Source organism: Urocitellus parryii, chromosome 9 (genome assembly GCF_045843805.1).
Source record: "Urocitellus parryii isolate mUroPar1 chromosome 9, mUroPar1.hap1, whole genome shotgun sequence".
Lineage (NCBI taxonomy): Eukaryota > Metazoa > Chordata > Mammalia > Rodentia > Sciuridae > Urocitellus > Urocitellus parryii.
The window spans coordinates 103,674,086-103,700,550 of record NC_135539.1 but is presented as its reverse complement, the minus strand read 5'-3'; the positions used below and the strand labels follow the sequence as shown (position 1 = coordinate 103,700,550).

Here is a 26,465-nt window from a genome sequence, read left to right as displayed (position 1 = left end):
GGGAAGAAAATGAGGAGAAAAGGCCAACTAGGTATAATGAAAGAACAATCCAGCAAGTTGCCAATTAGTTACTGAGCACCAATAGGAGACAGCTGTAGTGTAGGCATGGTGTGTTGAAAGAAAATGAGATGAAATAAGTTTAAGTCATAGAAAGGGCTCAGCACAGTTCTAATCCAGGGTATGAACAATAACTTTTCTTCCATTTCCGATGTAGATATAGAATCATAAATATTATTAAGCCTTTTGAATGCAGATGTTGGAGATAATACTAAACCTCATGCCCACCTGCATCACACAGGCTTTTTATCAGATGGAGTCCTATTTTAAAAATATAATTTAATCCACTGTATTTAAAACACTTGGGACTCAGTATTAGAGGGCTCTTTTTTCTTTCTTTTCTGTATTTCTTTAGGAATGTTCTTCTCTAAAAACAGGCAATACAAAATTCCCTATTACTAACTGGGAGTGCATGTAGGATCTAGTCTTTTGTCTTTGACAGGAGACCTTCATAACACATTGCTCTTTTTCCTAGACTTTCTTTTTAGTATTCAATCAATTTGAGATCAAAATAGCATTCATATAAATCAACATGCTTATGCAAAGCAGGATCAGCCTATTTACATGAGCTACTGTGAAAATGAAAACAGTTACAATGAAGAGAAGGCTGACTGAGATAATGAAGCGATGTGGATTTCACAAAACTTGTATCAAGACAGTGTCTCTGTGATAAAAAAAAAAACAAAAACAAAAACAAAAAAAAAACACCAGAAAAAGAGGAAAAAAGAACCTGTCAATGATATGCTTTATTCTGTCTTTGTCGTTTTCTCTGTTATGGTAAAAATTTTGGCAATACCAGAATTTACTATGGAATTTTGTCTATCCAGCTAAACAGAAGGTCGAGAAACTGAAATGTAGTTCAGAAAAACAAACAAACAAACAAACAAACAAAACCTAAAAGAATATGCCTAGATTTTCTCTGAGAAGTAATGTGCCAAGGTTTGGAGACATCTTTATGAGGTAGAAAGAGAAGTGGCCGAGATCTTGTATGGGAAATTTTGAGTACTACATCCTGATCTTTTATTTTTGTTTTGTTTTGCTTTTTGTGTGTTACAGGAGATAGAACCCAGCACTCATGCATGCTAGGCAGGGGCTCTACCACTGGGCTACATCCCCAATGACCTGACCTTTTAGTCTTAACAAACCAATATAAAAATCAGAAATGAAATGTCTCATGAACAGACAAAGAGTGGGCTACTTTATGTATCTCTACCCGTCTTCTTTGTCTGTTGGGGCTCAAACCACCGTCCACTGATCCATGGTGCCCTAGTGAGCTGAGTACTTTGAACTAAAGGACATTGGAAGGCTTCAAAGCAAGGTCGTTGTGACCTTCTCCCATCCTCCATTCTCCCACCACTGATTCTCCCCTGAACTGAAATATAGAAGCCAGAATTTCTTTCTCCCAAGTGGGTTATAGACACTAAAACTCTCCCCACCCCACCCCACCCCCAAACTGTAAAACCTAGAAAGGCCACTCTCTTGCTCCTTCTCCTTTGAAGATTCTTATTCCAGTGGATCCTTTCCTATTCCTGGGAAAAAAAGAAAGCTACACAAAGTGGTCAAGAAGAATCTGAAAGACAGGTCTTGCTGGGTTTCTCTATGAAGAAGTCTATTAGCATTAGATGATACATTTTTTATTTGCTTGTTGTTTATTCCAGTATTAGGGATGGACCCCAGGGCCTCATGCGTGCCAGCAAGCACTCTACCACTGAGCCCTGAGCCACATCCCCAGTCCCTAGATGATACCCTTTTGTCTATTACATTTCCAAAAGGCTGTCCATTCTTCAACGAACCTCAACATAAACAGTTTTTCTTTGATCTTTGAATCTTCATTCCCAAAGGCTCCTGTATCACATAAAACTTTGATCAAATATATTTGTTATGCTTTTCTCCTGCAAACTTGTCTTTTGCTACAGGAGTGTGGGCTGTGACCCTTTTGATGGGTGAGGAAAGGGCTCACACCTCTTATTCCTATCTCTCTACCCAGCCATCCATTTGTCATGTATCTACTTATGTATCTTTTATCTGACAATCAGTCCATCCAGTTTGTTTCCTGAGATTTCCTCAAACGATCCTTGTGTCCATAAACATAATGCATGAACTACTCATAGGAAGGGTCATAACTGAGAAAGGAGAAGTGGTAAGGCTTATGGATTCCAGGGCCAAGAGGACAAAAAGTAAGGCACTCTTCATCTTTGATTAGTTCACAGTATCTTTACACTTGAGGCATGCACACTGAACATTCTTTCATAATCAACAAATTGAAGATGATAAAGGTTTCCACCAAAAGACCAATCATTCAGTTTTGGGGACCATATTACATGTGTACATGTAACTGCATACAGCTATGACCACAAGAGCCAGGAGCTTCTCAGCAAAAAGCTGTTAGAGAGCAAGTTAAGACTGACCAAATTAGAGGTTTTTTTTTTTTTCCTTTAAGGTTACTGTTATAAATTTGAAAAGATTTATCATGTAAGATGTCATAGAAAATACAGATTTGCTACTTTTAATAAATATAAAATAACTACAATGATTTGTTCACAGATTCTATAATTTGACCAGCAACACAGTAGATTAATGTCAGTTTATATTTCTGTTTGCAATGTATTTTTTAATCTAGTGAATACTATCACCATTATGCTTGTTGTTCATTAAAAACTGAAACTATTATTTACTTTCCCTGCAAAGGACTAATTATTGCATTTTGCCCTAAATAATTTTTAATTACATGCAGTGTCATCATCTGCCACTAAGTTGCCATAATCACACTACATATACTCACTTATCTTCCCTTGAAAAAGTGCATCTTAGGAATCTACTTGGAGAAGAGTCTTTGTCAAAATATGTTCCTTGGCTAGTATCACCAAGATCATTTGGATCCCTGTATCAGACTCTCTGGAGAGAGGACCTGGGAACCAAACCTCTTAATTTACTTCAACGTAATTTTTTCTTGGTTCCGGGGATTGAATTCAGGGGACTTGACCACTGAGCCACATCTCCAGCCCTATTTTGAATTTTTTATTTAGAGAAAGGGTCTCACTGAGTTGCTTAGCCCTTCGCTTTTGCTGAGGCTGGCTTTGAACTTGTGATCCTCCTGCCTCATTCTCCTGAACCTCTGGGATTGCAGGCTTGCTCCACCGTGACTGGCCTACCATGTCATTCTTGTGCCGAACATTGTCTGAGAAACACAATGAGCTGTTCTCTGGAGAACCAGGCACAGAAGTTTTAGCACTATCAACTTTCAGTTTCTACCCATGTTATGTATTGAAAAAAGTACTTTTTTGTTGACTTTGGCACTATCTTCAGTCATTTTAAAAACTGTATGAATGCATCTCTTTTAGTATGTTACTAATGTAGTAATCATCATAAAGCTTACTACCATGGATGTCACAGTTCCAAACAGAACCAGAGTTCACTAACTTGGCAGAACTACCCCTTATCTCCTTGTTTTTACTTCTTGAAACCCTGATATTTCTGGAACTTGTGGGGTTATTCCTTGCTACCCAGATGACTATTATTTTAAATGCTCCCAATTCCTCTCAGCCCAACATTTTTTCTTCCAATTTTATTCCACGAGGAAAGCAAGAATTTGTAAGCAGAAGTAATTTTTATGTTTTTGTTTTTATAAGTGGGAAAGAGAAGAGCCACTACTCTGCTTAGGATAGGAGGAGAGACATAGCCAAAGAGTGCCTCCATCAACAAGTCAGTCCTTCTTCAGCACATGACTGTAAAAAGGTTTTCACTTTAATATTTGCCTCAATGGCTCATATCTTTCTGAATTGCCTTCCTTAGTTTTGATATTTTGCAAGTAGTATCTTGGTAAAAAGTGAAATTGGTCATGTAAATTCAAAAGGGGTTCCTGATATGTTTTTTTTTACCTTAAGAAAAATCCCTTATTTGAAAAAATATTTTATGATTCTTTTGACTGAGAAAATGCTACCTGTTAAAACCAAGGGCACATATATTGGTGATTATGATATTTTTCTATACTAAATACAAACCACCAACACAACAAAAACCACAAAACAACAACAAAAACCAACAACCCTTTACTCTGTTGTCTCCTGATGTATTAATGGTGGCTATCCTTGCAATTTGAAAGTTTGCACTTTCTAGGTTGCTAATTTTAAGAGCTATAAGAGTTAACTTTCAGAGGATTAAGAAATGGAGGAATTGTTCAGCTCTCTGCAACTTCTGTGATGTCCTTTAACATGCTTCCTTGTGCAATAAGGACACATTTTGATTAAAAAAAAAAGATTTTATCAATTCTGAGGACAACTTCATATGAAGCAGAACTAGAGACACAATCTCCCTGTTTACAAAAGCTGGAGACTGTGAATATATTTTCTTTTTTTTCTTTTTTTTTTTTAAAGAGAGAGTGAGAGAGGGGAGAGAGAGAGAATTTTTTAAATATTTATTTTTTAGTTCTCGGCAGACACAACATCTTTGTTGGTATGTGGTGCTAAGGATCGAACCCGGGTCACACGCATGCCAGGCGAGCGCGCTACCGCTTGAGCCACATCCCCAGCCCATGAATATATTTTCTTAAGAATTCACATCAGAAATAAAAATCCAACATGAACAGCCATGCCAGTAATTAATAAGTAGAGTAAACAGGTTGCATGTTAACAGGCAAACAATTAAATTATTTGTTTCCTAGGGGCATGTAATGAGATTGTTATCACATTCCCATGAGGGAGACAAATAGATATTAAAAAGGTCTTTCCAATACCTGTATTGGCTAAGGCCAAGAGCTAATTCAATAGATTCGATCAAAATCACCGCTTCTTTCACTGCTCTTGATTTATGACTTTGGCTGTACTTAGTCATCACTCATTGCAGTTTGCTCTCCAGTGCTCATAAATTATGCCTCATAAATAAAAAGATACAATCAAGGAAATCATATCAATTCATCTACAACCTTGGGGTATATTTTCCCATGGCATTCATGCTAATGCCTTTTTAAAGGGTAGCTTGTCGTGGGTTTTGAATATGTTTGAATAGCAATATGCCAAGCTGGGCTTTGCCAGAACTGTGGTTTGGGAGACTCGTCGCTGAAAAGAAAAGGCAATAAATCTGAAATTACATGATTACAAGATTATTTTATTTCATGAGTAGCCCTGCAGGCTCCAGCCATAAAGGAATAACTTGCTGAAAAGATCTATGTAGTTGTCTATTCCACTATCCACCTGTCTGATTTCCTTTTATCATCAAATGGACTTTTTTTTCGGCATCTCTGTTTGCATGGTACTTTGCCGGATATGTTACAGTCACACTTTTACAGACAGAGTCTCTGTAAAACACTTTGGATCCAGGCTCCTTTCATCTAAAACACTTTGGATCAGGCAAGATGGAACATGATTTTAATTGAATTCTGGAACCCAGGGGAGGAAGGGTACAGCAGGACATTGTCTTGCTTCCTACTGGCACTTTTGAAATTCAGAGACGTGAAACAACTAAAGAAATTGCATGATACTTCCCCTGCTGGGAATGGGTGTCTTCTTTCGTGACTGCTTAGCACTACTGCCATGCTCATTGGAGTTGTTCCATAAACACGAATATGGCTCTTTTCTAAAAGGTGAGGAAGGAAAATATGAGTGGGCAATACTGAAATTGACCTTGATTCTTTTTTAATAATAATGAAAATGTGAAATTTATTACATGTTACTCTTTATTGCTTACATATGCAATACATATCCCTGAAAGGAAACAGGAACTCCCGTCCCATTCACCTCTCCTAGGGGAAGTTAATGGGTTTATGCTTTTGTTTGTATACTGTGTGTCTGAATCTATTTCATCCTCCTAACAACTCTATGGGGTTACCCTCACTTTACAAATGGTGAAACTGTGGTGCAGAGAAGTTTATCCAACTTGGAAAGTAGTAAGGCCAGCCTTCCACTCTAGAGATGGGATATAAAGGGCCAAACTTTCTACCACTTTCTCTGTCCAGCCACTGAGGAAGGCCTGGCCTGGCTTCCAAGGTGTGGATTGCTGCCCAGGCCTGTTGCAGAGCCCTGTAGGGACTGCTTCTGTGGAGGACAGCCCCAAAGTGAGATGGTGGAAACCTCCATGAACCCCGGTGGCATCCATTCCTGCCATTTACCTTGCTTTAAACAATATTGCACGTTACACAGAGGCAAGTGAGACTCACATTCTTCCCACACTGTCCAAGACATGTCGAAATGTATCAGAATTCCATTATGCCGACTAAAATGATAATTAGACCCTAACTAATGCAGCTTGTACTTTCTCCACAAAATGTTGTGGAGAAACAATCACCAAGTAGGATTAACATCTCCAGGAATGAGAGTATAGTTAACTAGGTAAGACTACTTATCCTCCAGGAATTCAACAGGGTGAGCCCTTTCTAGGTGCCAGACACTGGTCTATGAACTGGGCAGTGATCAAGGCTGGAATGAACACATGGGTAGTGAGAGGCAGTCATGAAGAAGCAGGTAATGGTACATACTAGAAAGGAGAAGATATATTGTGGGGTGACATATGCATGGTAGTAGAGATGCTTGGCTTGTCCAGGAGTTTCTCTCAGGAGGTGGTAATCAAGCTGGGGTGCACCTGACAGGAGGCCACCATATGAAGATAGAGAGGAAAAAAACATTCTGTGAAAAAGGAAGAGCATGTGCAAAGAATGTGGATTCAGCCCAGGGCTGGTATGGCTGGCCTTAGTGAGAAAGAATCAGAGGGCAGGAAGAGAAGGATAGAAGCAGAAAGATATGAAACCATGAAAGTCCTCATGGAACCAGAGAGGAGTTTGTGTTTTACATGAAGCTAAGGGAACACTCCCGGTGGGTCAATCACTATTTGATTTGTATTTGATAGGAACAGTGAGTACTGAACACTTTCTATGCATTTATGTATTAAATTTGAATTTAATATGAAACCATGTCCTAGCCTTTCAATGAAGGTTCACAGCAATAAGTCTTTTCACCCTAATTTTAAAGCTAAGAAAACGAAAGTTTAGTGAATTTAAATCACTTGATGAGTATCCAGAGCCAGCAAGTAAATGTACCCCTAAACTGTTGGGAAGTCGGCTTCTGAAGCTGGTAAAGAAGCTATCATTTAGCAGAACCTTCACTGACTGTCAGGCCTGAGTTCTGACTGTGCCCCCTTTTTCACTGGGTAATTTGCTAAGTGATTTAGATACCTGATGATTAAAAATAATAATAACCACACCTGCCTCACAGGACCATTCTAAGAGTTAGGTACAATACTGTTTCTATAAATTCACGAGGAATGGGGTAGAGAATAATTACGTTTATAAATAGTTAGCCAAGATTTTGAAAGCCCTAGAGACACACACGAATGCAATTTGGAAGCAACTGTGACATAGAATTTAAAAACACAGGGTTTGAAACCTGAATCTTAAGGTTCAAATTTCGTCCTTCTCCTTCTCTATTCTACATCCCTGGGCACGTTACCTATTTTCTCACTTCCTCAGCTCTCTCACCTGGAAAATGATATTAACTACACTTACCTCAAATGGTTGTTATGAGAGTAGTTAATTCACATAAAGTTCTTAGCATATTTTTTTTAGCATACAACAAGCACGAAATAAATAATAGTGATTATTATTATATTATTTGTGTGAAAAAAACATGGAAGAGTGAGTTATAGTCGGGAAGAGTCAGTGGGACTAGTAACAACTTAGTAACTCACTTCTGGCTCCTAGTCAGTTGTTATGGATCAATGAGAGATTTGCAAACCTTATAAAATTCTGTGTTCTCTCTTTATCTTTCTCCCAAATACTTTACTCCAGAGTTTTAAGGGCTAGAATAAATAAAAGCCTGGATTTTCCAGAAATATTTCTCCTTTACTAAAATTTATTCATTGGATAGCATTCTCTATTTTGCCTTATTACTAAAAATTTCTCAGAAAGTCCTCAAACAAAAATTGGTGGGAAAACTGAATATCCATATGAAGAAAAATGAAACTATATCCCCATTTCTAACTCTGCACAAAAATCAACTCAAAATGCATCAGAGACCTAAGATTAACACCAGAAAGTTTGCAAACGTTAGAACAAAAAGTATGAAAAATGTTTCAACATATGGGCACAAGCTAAGAATTCCTGAAGAGGACCCTTATAGCTCAGGAAATAAGAGAAAGAATCAATAATTGGGATGTCATCGAATTTAAAAAAGCTTCTCAACAGCAAAGAAAACAAGAATGAAGAGACACCCAACATAAAGGAGGAAAATCTTAGCTATTCTTAACAACAGAAGATTAATACCCCAAAATATAAAGAATGCCCAAAACTCAACATTAAAAAAGCAAATAATGTAATCAAGACATAGGCAAATGAACTAAACAGAACCTTCTCAAGAGAAGTAAGTACAAATGGTCAACTATATGAAAAATGTTCAGCATCTTTAGCCTTTGGGGAAACACAAATCAAAATGACACTGAGATTCCATCTCACTCCAGTTAAAATGGCAATCATCAAGAATACTAACAGCAATAAATGCTGTTGAAGACATGGGAGAAAGAAGCCCTTACACATGGTTGAAGGGAATGTAAATTAGTACAGCCATTATGGCACTCAGTATGGAGGTTCCTCAAAAAGTTCAAAATAGAACTGTCAAAGAATCCAGCTGCATAGTTCCTTGGTATTTAGCCACAAGAATTAAAGTCAACATGCTTTGGAGATACATGCATACTTATGTTGACTGCAGCACAATTCACAATAGCCAAGTCCTGAAATCAGTCTAGGTGTCCATCAAGAGGTGAATGGATAAAGAAATGGAATATATATATATATTCAGTCATAAAGAAGAATGAAGTTATGTCATTTGCACGAAAATGAGTAGAACTGGAGTTCAAAACTTTGAGCAAAGTAATTCAGACTTAGTAAACTGAGGTATGTTTTCCCTCACGTGTGGGAGGTAGAAGGGAAAAAAATAAAACAGGAAAAGGAGATACCATGAAAGTAGAAAGGAGACTATTAGGGTAAAGGGAGGTGATTAGGGGAGGAAAGAAAGAAGGGTGTGGGTGTTGGGGAGTGAAATTGATTAAACTGTTTTTGAGTATGTGTAAATATGCCACCATGAAACCTACCACTTTGTGTAACTGATGCACCAATAACAAATGAAAATATTGGAGCAATTCAACGGGTCCTTCAGTGAAAAGAATTTTATTTCTGGTTTTCATTACGAATATGCCTATAGCATCAAGGAGAGAATTGTCCAGTTTCTTAGATGCTTATAGGCATCTTAGTAATGATCAGATCCATCAACGGATAGATAAATCAATTAACGGGAAGTCTCAACTATCTCTTAAAGATCTCAATCAGAGGCATCCGATTTACTTAAATATGTTAGTGTTGTTTTCACCTATAGATTTGATTGCTCATTTAGACCAAGGCATTTATTTAGAATTTGATGGAAATATATCATTGGTTCAAGTACTTAAGTGCAATCCACCTTAAGTCTTCAGATTTACTTAGCGGTTTATCAATATCCAGAGAGTGGCAAGCCAAAGCCTGTCAAGTGATCATCAAACCCTGGAAGGATTCTACGGGAGAAGGCAATGTGGCATGTGGGGTGAGAAGAAGTGCCAGGCTGAGGTCTGGGGGATGTGCTGGCTTTTCTCCAGATCTATTTCCTGACCTTCTCTGGACTCTTTGACATTCTCTGTATCCCAGGAGGCTGACTTCCACAGACCTCCTCACCTGGATCATTTCTCCTCTGGCCTCTTTCCAGCTGGATTTGTTCCAAGGGAGGAGAGAGTTCAGAGTCCGTACGTCTCCTGCTCCCCTCTCTTTGGCACCACCGTTTGACAAGGTTGCCTTCCTTCTCAAAGCTTCTCCCCTGTCCCTTCAGACCTGGAAGGTGACAGTTTGGCTACAGCTAGTCCCTGGATAGTTCAACATCCCTTATTGAGTTTCTGAATTCTGCCCACACCTCCATTATTGGTCTCCTCATAAAATTCTCTTCAAATACCCTTTGGAGTGTGCCATCTGTTCCCTGTTAAGATCCTGATGGATATAGAAGAGAACATTTTGAACTTTTGCATGGTACCAATAAGGGGGTGGCTTGAGAGATGCATTTGATCATAAGAATGGAAATTTGGAGGAATGTTCATGGTCATTGTGATCCTCCTCCTCCTCTTCCGCCTCCTCCTCCTCCTCCTCCTCCTCCTCCTCCTCCTCCTCCTCCACTTCCTCCTCCTCCTCTTTCTCTTCCTTCTCCTCTTCCTCCTATCTCTATTTTTCTGGGTGAGACTCAAGATATAGAGAAATAGTGCCTCCTCATTTGTCTGTGGAATGATTTTGGTTAGGTAGCTCTTTCATACCCCCTCTGCTGTACCCATCAGCCTGGCCAGGTAGTTAAATAAGAGTTGTTATGAGAATTTGGTGTGGAAACAGTGCTGTCTCTGAAGAGGAAAAGGCCTGTGCTACGCTGGGTATGTTTTGCCATCACTTAGATCTTTTAAACTTCTATATTTAGAGCTATATCTCTATGGAAACATTATTCATGGACAAGTTTCTTTGTCTTAGCAAACTAAACTTTAGGTCCCTAAGCATTTTGTTTCTTGCTTCACTCTTACTGACTACACACTCTGAACATGGTAGGTACTTACTAGTGAAAATCTATTAAATACTCCACTTATAGGATAAAGGAAAATAAGTAAACCATGTCTCATGCCTTCCTGGATGTCTTTGCAGGACCTAAGCTTTAAGTGACTTTGGAGAGCCTTTGCTTTCATGGTCACATCATGGAACCAGAACTCTTTGTGAAGAGCCTCATAGGAGAACAAGTTGGAATTACACATCATCTTCATTAGAAAATTCCAGAGGGTTTCACATTTTTTTTTTGTTACAGCTAACATCCAACACAGAGAAAAGAGGATCAAATTACATTTGCAAAAGGGTGAGAACCCACCCATCTTTAGCTGAAAAACTTCTCTCAAAGCACAGCAAAGTCTGCCAATAATAGCAGCTTCAGAATAGAGTCCTAAGAAACTTCACAAGAGACAGAAGAAGAGCAGGGAGACCTGGTGCATGCTTTTGAATGTGCTCACACAGGAGGCCAGAGATGTTCCACAGGTAACAGAATGCCTGAGGGAAAAAAGTGAGCCACCCGGGTGGCCTAGTGACACATCTGAGTTTTCTCTGCATGGGAATGTCCTAGTGGCCTTCAGTCTAAGCTGTAAGCTCAGGCCCCAAAGTTTTAGAACAAATGCACTGCCTGAGTCACACAATATCAATAAATCATTTAAAACCTTGATCTGTGGGAAGTGGGGGTGGAGGGAGCTCAGTTCTTGTGGGAGAAACTAACCAAACAAAAGCCTCTATGCTGGTCAGAAATACGTTAGTGAGATTAATACCTAATTAAATGCAAGTCCAAAACCAAACAGAAAACAAGCTCAATAAGTTGTCTCTAAATGGGATACAGAAAATGCTTAGGGAAGGGACAGGGTAAGGGTGGCAGCTATAGAAAACAGCACTATGTGTAGCTGGTCCCAGCAAAGTAAAACAGACTACATATGGGCTTTGGGAGAAATTGGGCAAATTATTATTATTATTATTATTTTTCTGAGAAGAGAGATGGCAAGGACAAGGAAGGTTGATCTGCCTACTGAAGGAGTGTCACAGCTTCAGAGCCAATTGTGCTCTTGATTAGAGATTTTTACATTCTAATATTTTATTAATGATTCATTTGTACAGACAAAAGAATTCTTTTAACCAAGCTCTTTTCCATCTTGAGGAATGTATTTCCTTCTTTTAGCTGGTTGGGGGCTTGAAGAGTGGGAAGGGGCTTGGACCTACTATGCAGCAAGCATCCTGCTGAACACACAAGATAGATCTTAGTTCTCACAACCCACCCATTGTTTGATTAGAAACACGAGGCTGTGAAATATTAAATATCTAATATGTTGCCCCAGGTGTGTATTCCTAACTTGGTCTTTTCATTTGGAGAACAGAGAAGCTTTCAGTATCCAAAGTGAAAGAGCATAGAGTGCATCTAATTCACAGGTGTAGAGGATTTGTCAATAGTGTTGGTGTGTTTCCAGTACTGAGCTAGTTCTCATTTTTCTGCTGAGAGCATTTCTCATACACCCCATATAACCCTGAATGCAGAAAGGGGAGTTAGGAGCAGCCTGCCCAACTGTGGGACTTTATTCTCTTGGGTCACAGAAAAGCACATGTGCAATAGGGCAAGTCAGAGTTCTGCACTTGGTGGATTTATTAATATTGGGAAAAAGAAGTCCTCTGTCCACTCTAAGGAGGGAAGGTAATAATAATAATGATTCTTGTTGTACTAGTTGAATAGTTTCTGTGTATAAGCTAGTGATTAGAGATTTTTAATCTCTAATCCCTCCATGGGATCCCTCCTTGGGATCCTCCTGTGGTCTTCAGTCTTCATTAGAAAATTCCAGAGGGTCCTTTGGCAGGGACAGTCAGGATCCCCTTCTGTCTCCTTCACACCCTTTCTTTCAAACATGTTCACACATGAACTCATTTATCCTCAACGCCTATGAGTTCAGGGCTATTCTCCACCATATTGTAAAAACAGGGAAACTGAGCATAGAGAAGGTCTGAATTTGAGGGTGCCAGTAGTGATTCCTCTAATCCCTGGAAAGAGTCTGTGCAGAAATGGAGACAAACAGAGACACAGTAGGAAGAGGGATGGAGAAGAGAAAGACCGAATCCATTGACATGGAGTGCTGCCTCTGGGTCTTGAGGGCCTGGTGTTCATGCCTTATTCTTGGTTTCAGGGAATCCCTTCAGTCCTCTTCCTACAAAGATGAGCAGAATCAATTCCCTTCTATTTAGCTGTGTTTAAATTGGTCTTCTGTTACTTAAAGTAAAATAGTCACAATACCTTCTTGATGGTGCTAATGTAGTAAACTAAAAAAAATCAGTTCTATTATTATTAGTATATTTATCTGATGTAATATATTTATGATTTTAAATAAATAAGCTAGGTTTCAATAAGGGACATGACTACTTATATTTCCATATGTCCATTTTGGTGATGGAAAAACATGGAACCATTTCTTGTTTGAAGCTGACATCACAATCACTTGCATCACTGTATCAACACAACTTAAGGTTGAATACTACTAGAAAGTGGAACTGCTTTGGGTTAAGATTTGTTGTCAGGTTTTACAAATTGTAGATTATAAAAACTCACCAAGAGAAGATCAATTTCTAAAAACAGTATGGTTGTAGCTCATCCCTGCAAGTCCCATCAATGTTAGAACTTGAGGGAGCTTTTCTGTGTACACCAAGGCTATGGAATGTCGTGTGTTGAAGTCTAGTCCCAAATGTGACGATATTCGGAGGTAGGTCCTTTGGGAAGGAATTAGCTCATGGAGTCCTCATGAATGGGATTAATGTCTTTAAAAGAAGAGAAAGACACTAGAGGGAGCCCTTCCTCCTCCCTCCCCTCGCCGGACTGCTTTGAGAAGACACAATGAGAGAGGATGCCTATCTGCAAACCAGAAAGTGGCCCTCACCTGACACAGGACCTACATGTGTCCTGACCTTGGACTTCCCAGTATCCTATGGGATGAAAAATAAATATTTTTAAACATTTATTTAAATGTTAAAGCCACCCAGCCTATGATATTCTGTTATAACAGCCTGAACTAAGACACAGAAATGCCATGAAAAATTAATTTGCTCAAGCTTCCAGGACTAGAACTGTTGTTCCTACTCCTTCCCCTTCTAGCTGATCACTTACAATTTGGTACCATTTTGTGGGAGTTGGTATAGGGCAGGCCTCTGCGGGATCCTCCTGTGGTCTTTAGTCAGCTGCCTTTGGCAGGGACAGTCAGGATCCCCTTCTGTCTCCTTCACAACCCTTTCTTTCAACCTTTTGTTTATGGACAGTGCTGATTTGTTAGAGGACAGCAGACTGCTGTCCTGTGCAGGCTCCTGCAGCATTGGGCCCAAGATCAGATGAGTGAGTCAGAGGGTTGCCTCTAAGACTGACCTGTGGCTTCTTAATCACCCAGTCATGAGGCAGCAGAAGACAGTTCTGAGTCCCTGAGTGTGTGTGGGTGCTTATCGAAAAAATCTGTCAAAGTGAGGAAGTTTCAGGAAAACTAATTAAGTCACTGACAGCATGATTCAGTGAAAGGGGGAACCCTGGCAGGCCCTAGCAACTCCGTGGTGAGTCATTGCCTTAAGCGAGAGTATGAATATGAATGCACAATTACTGAGAGCTACTCATTAGCCTCAGCTCACTCCCTGAAGGTAAAAACTGAAACTTGCCAAGCTGGGGTGCTGCTCAGTGGGAGACCACTTGACTAGCATATGTGAGGCCCGGGGTTCAATCCCCAGCACTGCAAAAACAAAAACAAAAACATCACAAGATATTGAAGCATGGAGTAAGACTCACATCCAAGTCTCTCTTGAAGCCTGTGGGGAGACAACTGTCCTAATTTGCTTGCTGAACAATTAAGAACTTTCCCTCACAGAATTTGGAGGTTGTGACAGTCAGCTTTGCATAGTTGTGACAAAATACCCGAAATGAGCAAAGCATTGCATTCTTCCTGTTTGCAAAACCAGCATGACATGACACCAAGGTCTGCTGCCAGAAGGAACTCAAATCCACTTGAAACACTGCTGCAGCTGCCTCTGAGTGCTTGGATGGCTGAACACAGGGGAAAGGGGTCCCAGGGAAATAATTCCTTAAGTGTCCCTGAGCAGGCAGGATACTCTTAGAGGCCACTCTGGGCTTTCTTCTCAAAGCAATGTCTTTAAAATGAGTTAACACTTGAGCCTTTCATAGATGGGCTCTTGCTAATTCCTGAGCTGTTCTCAAGGCATCTTTCCTATTGTGCTAATGCAAAGTACTTGACTTCTTTTTAATGGTTCTGTTCTTTTTTTTTTTTTAAGTAGCAATACTCTGGTTGTCCAAAACTTTTAAAGTGTCCCTTACTAGCAAGTTTTTCAAATCTTTCTGTTTCTTGCTCCCAATTTTCACAGTAAACCTGGCTACAATCTGCCAGCAATATCTGCTACCACCTGAATGCTGTAATGCCTTCAAATTTCTTCCACCAGGTTAATTAGTCTTTCACCTTTAAGTTCAGCCTTACTTAAAGTCTCAGGGTGTCAAAAAAGTATAGACAAGTTCTTTGCCAGAATGTAATATGAATGGCCTGTAGTCCAATTCCCACTATTCGTCATTCGCATCTGGGACTCATCAGCACAGTCTTTATTTTCCACATTCCTATCAACATTCTGATTTTCTGAGATAACATCAGAATTGTCCAGTGTGCTCTACTGGAAAGTTCTAAGCATTTTATAATCTGTTTCTTCAAATCTTTTCAAACTCCTTCTGTCAACAGTTCAAGGCTTTTGAACCACATGGTCAAGTATAGTTAATACATCGTTATAGAAATGACCCCACTTATTGATACAAATTTTCTGTGTTAGTTTATTTTCTGTAGCCGTGACAGAGTATTTGAGATAAATCAATTTGTAAGGAGGAAAGAACTCTTTGGGCTTCCAAAAGCCATGGTTGGATGGCTCCATGGCTTTTGGACTTGTAGTGAGACACATCAGTGGACAAATGGGTGGAGAAAACAGGCTCACCTCATGGAAACCAGGAAGAGAGCGAGAAGTAGGGAGAGAGTCCCAACATACCCTTTTCAGGCAAGCACCCACCAACCTCCTTCCTTCAACTAGGCCCCACCTCTACAAGGTTTCTCTCTAGGGACCAGTATTTTTATCACATGAGCTTTAAGGAACACCTAAGATCCAAACCACAAAAAAAGCTGTATATTGTATATAGTTGTACAGCACAATTTTGAAAGAACTGAAGATACAATTGAGCAGCCTGTGGGTAAAATCATATTTGATTTGTAAATATTCTGTAGCACTGCTGAATAAACCTGTGATCTTCGATTAAGGAAAAGTCTTTGCACTGGAAGGAATTCATTTTACGACAGAAGCATCTCACTTATGTGTAAAAACACAGAGTTGTTTAAGAATTAGATTTTCGTAAATTGTATTTGAAATAAGGATGTTTTCTTTCCAATGGGATGTTGCACTACATTGTTCTACAAAGTCACCCACATGTCCTCTTGAAATATCGACACTTCTAAATGTTTGAATCCTATTTCAGACTTTACAGGTTTTATGAAAGCTTATCCTTCAGAGTCCTTCAGAATCTAGGAATTCTAGAAATTGAGTTGAAACGACCCAAACTAGAAAAGTGCTCTGTTTTAAATGATGTCAATGCTTATATATATAAAAAAATCTGGCTTCTTGAGTTAGAAACAAGACAAAAATAGAACAATGGCAATGACAACCAACGAAAACCCAAGAGGGGAAGAAAGCAATTATTTGACTTAGGCATCAGCTTCCCAGATAATATATTCTGTCCTCTTCTGTAGCTTCATACAAAACGACAAGATTCTTCTTTAAGAAAGCTATAAGGGGTTCGGGGTGTAGCTCAGTGGTAGAGCAGCACTTGCCTAATGTGTTCAAAGCCCTGGATTCAATTCCCAGCACTTAAAATAAAGGCACTCACCTTGACTTTTAGTACTCCTATAATCCCAGCTACTTGGGAAGCTGAGGCTGAAAGAGGAGTTAGAATGCAGTCTGAGCAACATAGCAAAACCCTGTCTCAAAAAAATAAAGTATAACTACAGATAGACCAAGGTAAATAAAATAGTGATCCATTATTCAACATCATCCAAGTGAATCAGGCATGTATGAGGAGCTGACTTCTCTTTCCTAAGCAATCCACATTACAACAGTTTGCAACAAGGAGTCTCAACCCTGGCTGCACTTTAGGATCACTTGGGGACCTTTGGAATTTCTGAACTCATTCAAGAAATAAGAACTCCAGAGGAGTGGGGCCTGGACTCCTTCAGGAGTGTAGTCACAGTTCCCCGTGGGATTCTAACGTGCAGTCAGGGCCTGGAACCTGAAAAATCAAGCTTACATAGGTTACTGCTACTCTGGGAAAATAAATTTCTTTTTTTTAAAGGGCTGTGGACCACCTAAGCTGAAGTTCCTCTATCTTCTCCTCTTCTCAGGAAGCTGCACTTTGAACAAGCTGTTTGGGTAATCCTTCTCTGCAAGGAACCTATCTTAGGGCATTAAATATTGAGGTGCTACTGAAAAAGATAGTGTGCTATCACATGACTTTTTCAAATGAACTAGCTGCCCAGCTGGTTATGAGAATGGTTGTGATGAGTGACGTGTTAACCCTTGACCTCCACGGTCTTCTGCAGTGAGTGGTTCCCCCCTCTCTCTGTGACCATCCATTTCTCCAGATATTTCCAGATCCTCTTGTCTGTGAGAACTTACCTACACTCTATCGGTTTCTGCCACAGAACAACTCATCTGATGAATTAATTTAGACTAGAGAATGCTGCCTTGTTTTCCCACTTAACTAAATCTTAGCAGCTGCCTTCCACAACTGAACTCAAAACCAGAAGTGAATACAAGGATACAGGGAAGTGTGGGAAAGTGCCACTTCTGACACTCAGGGCACACCCTGTGGATGGCTACCCTCTCAGTGACACAGCATGGCCACTCCTCGGACAGATAGTCCTACACCTCTGGGAGTTTCTCAGCTCTTTTGTTTTAACTCCCAACAAAGATATAAATTAACTTAACAACACAATCATCTGCAGAAGATTCAAATGATTGTCAGGTGTTAGGTAAACAGATCGTGTGTAGGGCAATGAAGGTATTTCCTCAAATGCAACTTACAGATGAAGGGACACTCAAGTGGCTTTAAAAGCAATGCAAATTCATCTTAAAGACAAAACGCTCTTTTGTTAAGGGAAAATAAATTCCTTTAGTACATAGCTTCCTCAGTGACTTTCATGGAATTACTCAGGGTCCATAAAAGCTCATCATTTACACAGGCTAAATAAATCTAATAATCTAGTTCATTGATTTCAGCATTTAATCTTTGCTATTCAAAATATCATTTTCCATGAGAACTGGGTCTAATAGACTCCATTTCCCTCCCTGCTCTCTATCCTTATGTTGTAACAACAGAGGATTAGTTAATAAAGGCAAATTTGAGATCAGTTTGTTCTGAAAAACCAAATTAAATGCTTTCATTTGGGTGAGATGAGTATGGAGGCGATCTGTGACGCAGAGCTGATAATAACAGTTACAAAAGACACAGCACAGCCTGAGATTCTTAACTTGACAGCCCTCTGAAATGTGGATCCCTTGATTATCCTTTATCTCCTGATGAGAAATTTACTACACAGAAGACACGTTCGGAGTTTACCACTCCAAAGAAAAGTGAGATGAGACCGCTACAAAAAATATGACCAGTAGATATTCCAGTGACATGACGCCATGCCCAGGATGCTGTCATTACTGGTTTGCATTCAGTTGGGTCATGTAAGTTTTGGGTCAAAGATTTCATGTCAGTTCCTTCCTTTCTCACAAAGGTACATTTTTATTCATAAGGGAGAACAGATAATTGAGAACTGAGGAAACTTTGATAACTTGACACTTTTAAGAAAATATAACAAGAACAGAACAGAGGGATGGCCACATAGGTCCTGACTATTTCTAACAGTATTCTGTCTCCAACTGTGGCATCAACAGGAATTTTGTTCCTTCACAACATAAGACATAATCCTTATCCTAATCCCTTGGAGCCTGATGTGTGGGGTGTGTGTGTGTGTGTGTGTGTGTGTGTGTGTGTGTATTAGATTTCAGAAAGGTAATAAGATGTATCTGCTGCATATTTTGTAATATTTCCAGCCTGATGTGGTTAGCCACCTTATAATAAAATATGATATTTTTTTGCAGTAAAACATGAATATTCATATACCAGTGGAATACATAAATACTTTAAATAGTCTCAAGTCTATTTATATTGGGCTTTTCTGCCAAATGAGTTGTGCCTAACCAAAGAAACCAAAAATTTGCTTTTAAGAGATTTTTAGATTTGGAATGGCAAACAAGAAATTATGGATTTATATCTGTGTATTTTTCCAAACTATTAGAGAATCTATTTATATTTTTGATTTTTATTAATATTATTGGGAAATCTGCCTCACATATTACTGACCTAAACATACATTTTTTTTTTTCAAGTTTACAAATGTTATCTCTAATCGTCCTCATCCATTTGCTCACCAAATGCCTGGTGACTTGGTGATTTTATTATTTCTTGTTATGATAAGCATTTTTTTCCCTTGCATATGCTAGGCAAGCACTCTACCACTGAGCTACATCCCTAGCCCTTTGATAAACCTTTTGAGGTGCAGTTTCCTGTTTTAGAATATTTTTCTTGGTATTGCACCTGGCATATAGTGCTTGTACCAATCAGCAAGCTTCCTTTGACTATAAGAGGAATTGATTCTCACTTAAGCAGAAGAGTATGTACTAGGAGCAACTGATTCTCACTTAAGCAGAAGAGTATGTCCTGGGAGCATACAGAATTCAAAGAAAACTTGAAGAATCATGCTAGAAAGTAACAGCGAAAAGGAAAACTTCTAAATTGTGGTGAAAGATACTTTACCAGGATTTCCCACTCCCACCTTTCAAAATTCTGAGTGGCTCTGCTCAATATCAAGCCCAAGATGAGTCTGAAGGGCTGAGTGTGGCTCCTGTGCCCATCAACTTAGCTAGGAGACACCATGACATGCTGTGGGGGCCTTCCAACAGTCCTGAGCTAATGGTGAAGGGAGCCATTCCTTTATAGCAAATTGGGTTACTGTAAGAAGAATGCACAAGGATTCTAACAGCAAAACAAATTTAACAGAAACTTTTTGGCTTTACAAAATATTTTCGAGAATTATTTTTAATTCTTGTCTTTTTAGGGATAGGCAAGGTCTTATTTTTTTAAATGCAGTTTTCAGACAAAATTTGCTTCATCCCCATGTTCAGATTAGTTATATCCATTTAGACCTTTCTCGACACTCCATTATCTTTCTTGAGCACAGTGGCTACAGATATTCACTATTAGATTCTGTTTTGTTATAATTAATGAATTGTTTTCAAAGTGATCTTTTAACAAGGAGCATCTCCTACCAAGGCAGCACTGACAGAGGGAAGTGTAATGGTAGAAACCACTTCATTAATGATTGAAATGCAAACACTTCACTTGAAATCTACACAGAAAAAAATAAGCATATATCACATGGATCAAGAACTAAGGAAATGAAGAAGGCAAATGAATATGGTCTTTCCTCCCTCATTCAGTGCTTGAAAAATTTAAAAAATATTATCACCATCCTTAAGATCGAATTAAGAGGTTTTTCAAATTGCAGGCAATTTTTACAGGCAGGCCCTGATGGGTGCACATAATCTCAGTTTGAATGGTTGGTGAGACCCATTTCTTACCTGATACTCATACTCTGTGAACGGCAATAGTTCAGAATCCATAAATGCATTTGAGCTTCCATTGTAGATTAGGACTGTATTGGCTTTTCCAGGCTGAGTTGCTGTTTGTCTTCTGTACAATTCATAGTATAAAACTTTTCCATTTGGCTGGAGTGGTCCTGTCCACAGAAGGGAAACAGTGGGCTGAAATCCCCTTGGGACCATCTGTACCTCTGCATGTGGAGGAGGCTGCATCAGAGGTGCAACTTCAGGGGTCTGGATAGATGTCCAGTCACTCGATGCACATCCCAGGGTAGTACAGGCTTGAATTCGTACTTCGTACCTTCGGGACACAACATAGTATTACAGATGACCATCTTCACAGGGCAAATCTTTAAAAGACCGAGTGTTTTCATAAAAAAGACAAGTTTACATTTATTTTTAAGTATAACTAACTCTTTTAAAGAACAACGAAACGTCCTAGTTTCATGGAAAGGTTTGAACATTTTTAAATCCTTTCGGTTTTCCAAACTAAAGGAAAGATCCTCATCTGTTCGGCTGGTGTGGACACAATTCTTCTCCTAAAGAGGGTTGTATGAAATAAGTAAACTATCAAGGTTCTTTCCAGCATGAAAATAATTCTGGTTCTTTGCAAAATTACTTAACATAGCAATGAATAATGCAGCTTGGGGAATAGGGACCCATTTCAGCAGCCGGGGACCCCTCCTTCTGCAGCCAGGACTGAGTGATCCCCTGGGAATGTTTGCAGGTCATGAAGGAACATCGTGGCATTAAGGTCTCAGTGGTAATAAATCCCTTCACCTGATACCTGACATCTTAAAACAGGCCCTCTTACACCACACAAAGACCTTTTGGGGCCAAAGTTAACCCAGCCACACACTAGATTATCCATCATGGAGACACCTTATCACCATCCAGTTAAACTCAACTAATCAATTATGTTTTGCCTCCTAGCTGGTCTAGGCCACTTGGAAGGGTCTATTTACATAACAGGGACTTTTCTCTTCTAAGGACAGGGACTTTGGTTAGTGTTCAGTGCCTGTGGCTGCAGAGAAGCACTTTTTCTCTGTTCCCCTGCCCCATTGATTTTATGACACCCCTAATTATCTCTCAACACTCAGCTACCTTTCTTTCTTTTGATTCTGCCTTGTCCTCTTCTATTTTCTACCTTCCCTCTTTGCTCCTCTAATCACTGACTTCTGTCTTCTTGCTTTTTTGTTTCACCTTTTTGCCTTTAAAATAATACTTCATGCTTCCTTTTCGACTTCTTTCCTTCCCCATCACCTCTTCCCCTCTCTCTTCTCTCTTACCCACCCCCACTGTGATGGCGTGATCAGTTTATTGGTGAATAAATCCATAGCTGTGCATGGCAGACATGACTTCTAAGCAATTCTATGAGGTCAATTTTGATGCTGCACATAGGGATTATTCACTTTCTACATTAACTGTGGTAGTTTTTGAATCCTGAGTCAGTTTCTTTCTGGTACTAAGGCATTGTAAGGCTACTTCCTACTGACCAGTTGGGGGTGTATGTAAAGGTGGACACACTAATTTGCAGTATCTAGTAAATATAATGTGCTTTAAAAACCACAACTCCCCCCAAATCTGCATGAACCTCCACTTTATATAACAAATGATATTCTGTTTTATGTCATTGGTGTTATAGCCTAGAGTGGGCAATGAAGAGACCTCTTTTGTGTCCTTACATGTCACTGCTAAGTTTATCAGATTAATCAATATTTTTTTCTTTTTCTAGCCTGGATAAAAAAAAAAAGTGTCCCTTTCACATCTGGAAAACCATTTTCTTCTCTAAAAGTCTTTTTGAATGATAGTTTTAAAGAGGGAGCAAGTTATGATTTTTGAAACTTGCATGTACGATCAGGTGAAGAGGAAGCTGATATAAAATGTCCATCTCTGCCTCTAACGTGGACCTTTTTAATGTTCAGAGCCAGATAAAAGCCAATTCACACAGTATGTGGATTAGGCATGGAGGATACCTGAGAAGTTTAATTACTGTTTAATATTTAATACGACCCTAAATAATTGTCATGAGTAGATGCAGAAGACCATGAATGTTTCATTTAAATAGAACTATATATCAGAGATAATTATAGGGGATATCTGGTCTACACATCAGATTACAATTAAGCTGTATTTTACCTATGGTGGATGAAAATCAACACTCAGTCTTTAATTTTTTTTAAGTGGTTCTGTTCATTTTACTAAATTTTAAGCGTAAAATGCCTTTTATTACTCTTCTCTCTGAGGATGTGAGTTACTTAAAATGTGATAGGGAAAAATGCCAAGCAATTATTTAAGCTATGGGAAGAAGGCTGGTGACAAGCTTCCTTTGTGTAGGGGGCAACGTCCCTCTTGCTTGTCACGGAGCCCAAACAGATCTGTCAGGAAAACATGAGCTAGCAATGCGGTACTGCTGGCCGAGAAGTCATGAGAGTAAGATGGAGGGGGTCCTAAAAGGAGCAGAGAAATAGTCTCTGAACCTCTCTATCCCTGGAACCTCTCTATCCCTGGAAGAAGTGCTGGATTAGGTAAGAAGGGCTGTCCCCAAAACACATTTTGGTTCTGTGCAAGTCTGGCTGGTAATACGTAGCATTGGCTGGTACTTTTTTGTACTTTAATACCTCATTCTATTTGCAGTCTGGGACAGGTAACCCCACTGAGGCTCTAAGAACTGCCCCAGGTCTGGCATATTTTCAGGCGGGACTCAATTTAGGGAACTGGCCCCATCTCTGCATAACTTGTTCTAGACAGGATGATGAGTTATGAACATTTCTGAAAAAAATGATGCTTAACCTTGCCTACAAGAACTCTGCTTTCTAGAGGTTGTGAAAGCAGGCTTTGGTTGGATTGAGGACAGGCATTGTCTGCTATCGATGGTTAAATGGACAGGAGTTGGGGACATCACAAGTTAGGGACATCTTGCTTTTAGAGTCTCCATTAGAACTAACCAGGGGTTTACACCATAGACAGGACAGTGAATTGCTCTCAGAGCACCCAGCTTGGCTACCTACCTGTGAAATGGCTTTAGATGCTTTACTATGAATGACTGTGTACTGGAAGAACTGTGAGTTGTGTTTATGTGTATAATTTTCGTTTCTTTTTCAAACACCTCACGGATAAAAAGGGTATAATTGATTATATTGCCGTTTGTCCTCACTGGAGGGTCCCAGTTCACTAAGATCTCCTGAGGGCCCTTGGCATAGAGTTTTGGAGGTTCCATGCCTGAGGGTGCAGAGGGACTGGTTCGATCTTTGACAAGTGGACTCAAAATACCCCCTTGGCTGTTGTTGGCAGTCACTGTATAGCCATATTCCACACCTGGGGTGAGGGTAAAGTCATGATAGCGAGTTTCCAGGCCAGTGTACACAATGGCTCCATCTCTCCTAAGTTCATAACTTCTGATCTGGCCATTTGGATTTCTTGGGGGTTTCCAGGTGATTTCTATTGATTCTGAGCCTGTGACTTGCAATGTTGGAGGATCCATGTTCTCTGGTAGGGCCTCCATTGTCCAGGCAGATGTTGACACACTAGCTGTGCATCCTCCACTTGTGCAGGCTATAAGGGAGAAATTGTACTGAGTATAAGGCTGAAGATGGGAAACCAGGAGGGACAAGCTCTGTCCTGCCAGGTACTCCTTACCATCATATTTAAGCAAATATTTAGTGATCTTTCCATTTTGAATGGATGGTGGTGACCAAGATGCATTTATTTGACTGGCACTGATGACCCAAAGAACCGGAGGGCTGACTCCTGATGGAGCAGCTTCGGGAGTGGTGATGTTGGTGGGTTTGCTGGTGGAGCAACCTCCACTCGTGCAGGCTTGGACTGTGTAAGTGTAGGTGGAGAAAGGGAGCAGCTCATCATCAGTATAATTGAAAGTCACAGCATCAAACCTGAAAGGATAGAACATCCCATTCCTTTGAAGCCTGTAGGACTGAATGATACCATTAGACTGTTCTGGTGGGATCCAGGAAATCAGCAGTTTGGGGGGATTCATAGATACATAGGATATCTCCGGTGGAAAGAGACCTTCTGGAGGTGCTGGCAATGTCCTTACCATAGTCCAAGAGCTACAGGTATGTCCTGCTGAATTCCAAGAGCAGATTTTATATTCACACTGCATCCATGGCTGCAAACCTGTGTCATTATACATAAATGCATTCTTTTCAGAGTTATATTCTGTGAAAACAATTTTCTCATTGGCCTGGATTGTCTGATTTCCCCAAGCCTTTCCCTCGAAGCATCTGCGAATCACTTCATAGCGAATTATCTTTCCATTTGGGTTAACAGGCTCAGACCAGCGGAGCTCTACACGGGTGGACTCCACAGACTGGACTGTAGGAGTCAACTGAGAGTCTGGAGGGGCTTCCTCTGTCCAGAGAGATTGGGGTGCTGTGTGGGCACAGCCTGCCTTGGTGCAGGCCTCCAGGGTCAGAGTGTAGACAGTGAAGGGATCCAGGCGTCGGAAGAGAAACTGACGACTCAAACCTGTGTACTCCAGAACACCATCACTGAAGATGTTGTATTTCTGGAGGAAGAAGAAAGAGAAGCAAAGATAATAACTTGTAGTATGTAATTTCTGGGTGTAGCTATTTAACCCCTTTAAACCTTTATGTACCTTATTCCTCATCTTGATGACCCTAATCTAGTAGAAACATTCTGATATTAATTTTGGAAATGTGTGATTTTTTTCAATTAATGTAAGGTCCACAGAAAGAGAAAAACAGTTTTTTTTTTAAAGATTGTATAATAGTAAGCATTTATATAAACCTAAGGCTATTGAATCTTATTCTTTACCTAATAGTTATCATGAGGTTTCAGCTATTTTTATTTTTTAAAAGTAGGGAAAAATATTCGAATCTCCTATTTTATAGATACTATGTGTTTCTAATCTCATCCCATGGCATTTTTTCCAAAGTGAAATTGTAGTGCCTAAACATTGGTTATTACAAGATGCCAGTATTAAATATATATATGTGTGTGTGTATGACATAAGTATTATACATATGTATAAATCTACATATGGATATATAATACACACACATGCATATATATTACTTTGATGGAAGGAGATGAAAAAATCTACCTTGTTTTCTCTTGCAGGCCATGGAAATACTGATGGCTACTTAGGGGGCAAATTTCTATTGCTCTGGGGAAAAACATCTAAATGCTCATTACACAAATGTAGAGCCAGTTTTCATCTCTACATTTTTCACTATTTATATATTTATTTTTTGGAAAGATGGAAAGTAACAATGTGAATGTAGATGCCTGTGAGTAGAGGTTTGCCACTCCTTTCCTGCTTCAACACACATGAGATTTAGGACACACCCCTTATATGATGCCCTATGGTGCTGATTCTCAAGACAAGACAAGATACATCAGAATCTCCTAGAAGGCACATCTAGTTTGGTGCTTTCTGAAGAAGCTTAGCTTAGGCTGGAATGTTAATATCCTTAAATGCTATTTAAGATTACACAGTGTCAACTTTTGGAAATTAATTTATATTGGACTATCATATTTTGGTGTGATTTTCTTGTTGGAGGCTCCCAGGGTATAGAGGATGGCATATTTTTTTTTGAAGAGCACTTAAATTCCACCACCAACTTACAAGCACCTAAGGCTCCCTGGACTCCCTGGTGAACCTTGCTAGTCACTTAATAGTCTCTAGTGGACATTAAATTCAGCTCTCCCTCTATACTCAAGCCCCTGCATAAGTGTGGAGACAAAAATACAAATGCACTCTTATGGTTTGATGAGCCAAAGGTTGATGTGTTAAATGCTTGTGGTGTGATTGGGAGATGGTAGAAAACTTAGGTGGTATGGCCTTATGAGAGGTCCTAATATCTTTAGGGGTGTACTTTTGAAAGGGAATAGTTGCACCCCAGTTTCTTCCTTTTATTTAACTTTCTGGTTCATGATGAAAGAAATTTGGCCCTGCCATGCTCTCCCTCCCGTCTTGGTGTGTCACCTTTGCCAGAGGCTCAAGGACATGGGTCCATGGACCTGATCTTGAACCTCAGGAAATATGAGTCAAAATAACCCCTTTATCTGTATAAGTTAATTGCCTCATGTATTTCTT

The 26,465-nt window shown here is 39.6% G+C and overlaps 1 protein-coding gene across 1 annotated transcript in view; it reads right to left on the bottom strand.

The window, feature by feature from the left end:
* The window catches only part of Ush2a (usherin), a 748,724-nt gene that overhangs the window by 30,406 nt on the left and 691,853 nt on the right, over positions 1–26,465 (bottom strand). Inside the window, exons 62-63 of the mRNA XM_026388000.2 lie at positions 23,395–24,911; positions 20,363–20,684 (exon numbers count right to left, since the gene is read on the bottom strand). Coding sequence (XP_026243785.2) covers positions 20,363–20,684; positions 23,395–24,911 — 1,839 coding nt within the window. The remainder of the gene's footprint in view (positions 1–20,362; positions 20,685–23,394; positions 24,912–26,465) is intronic.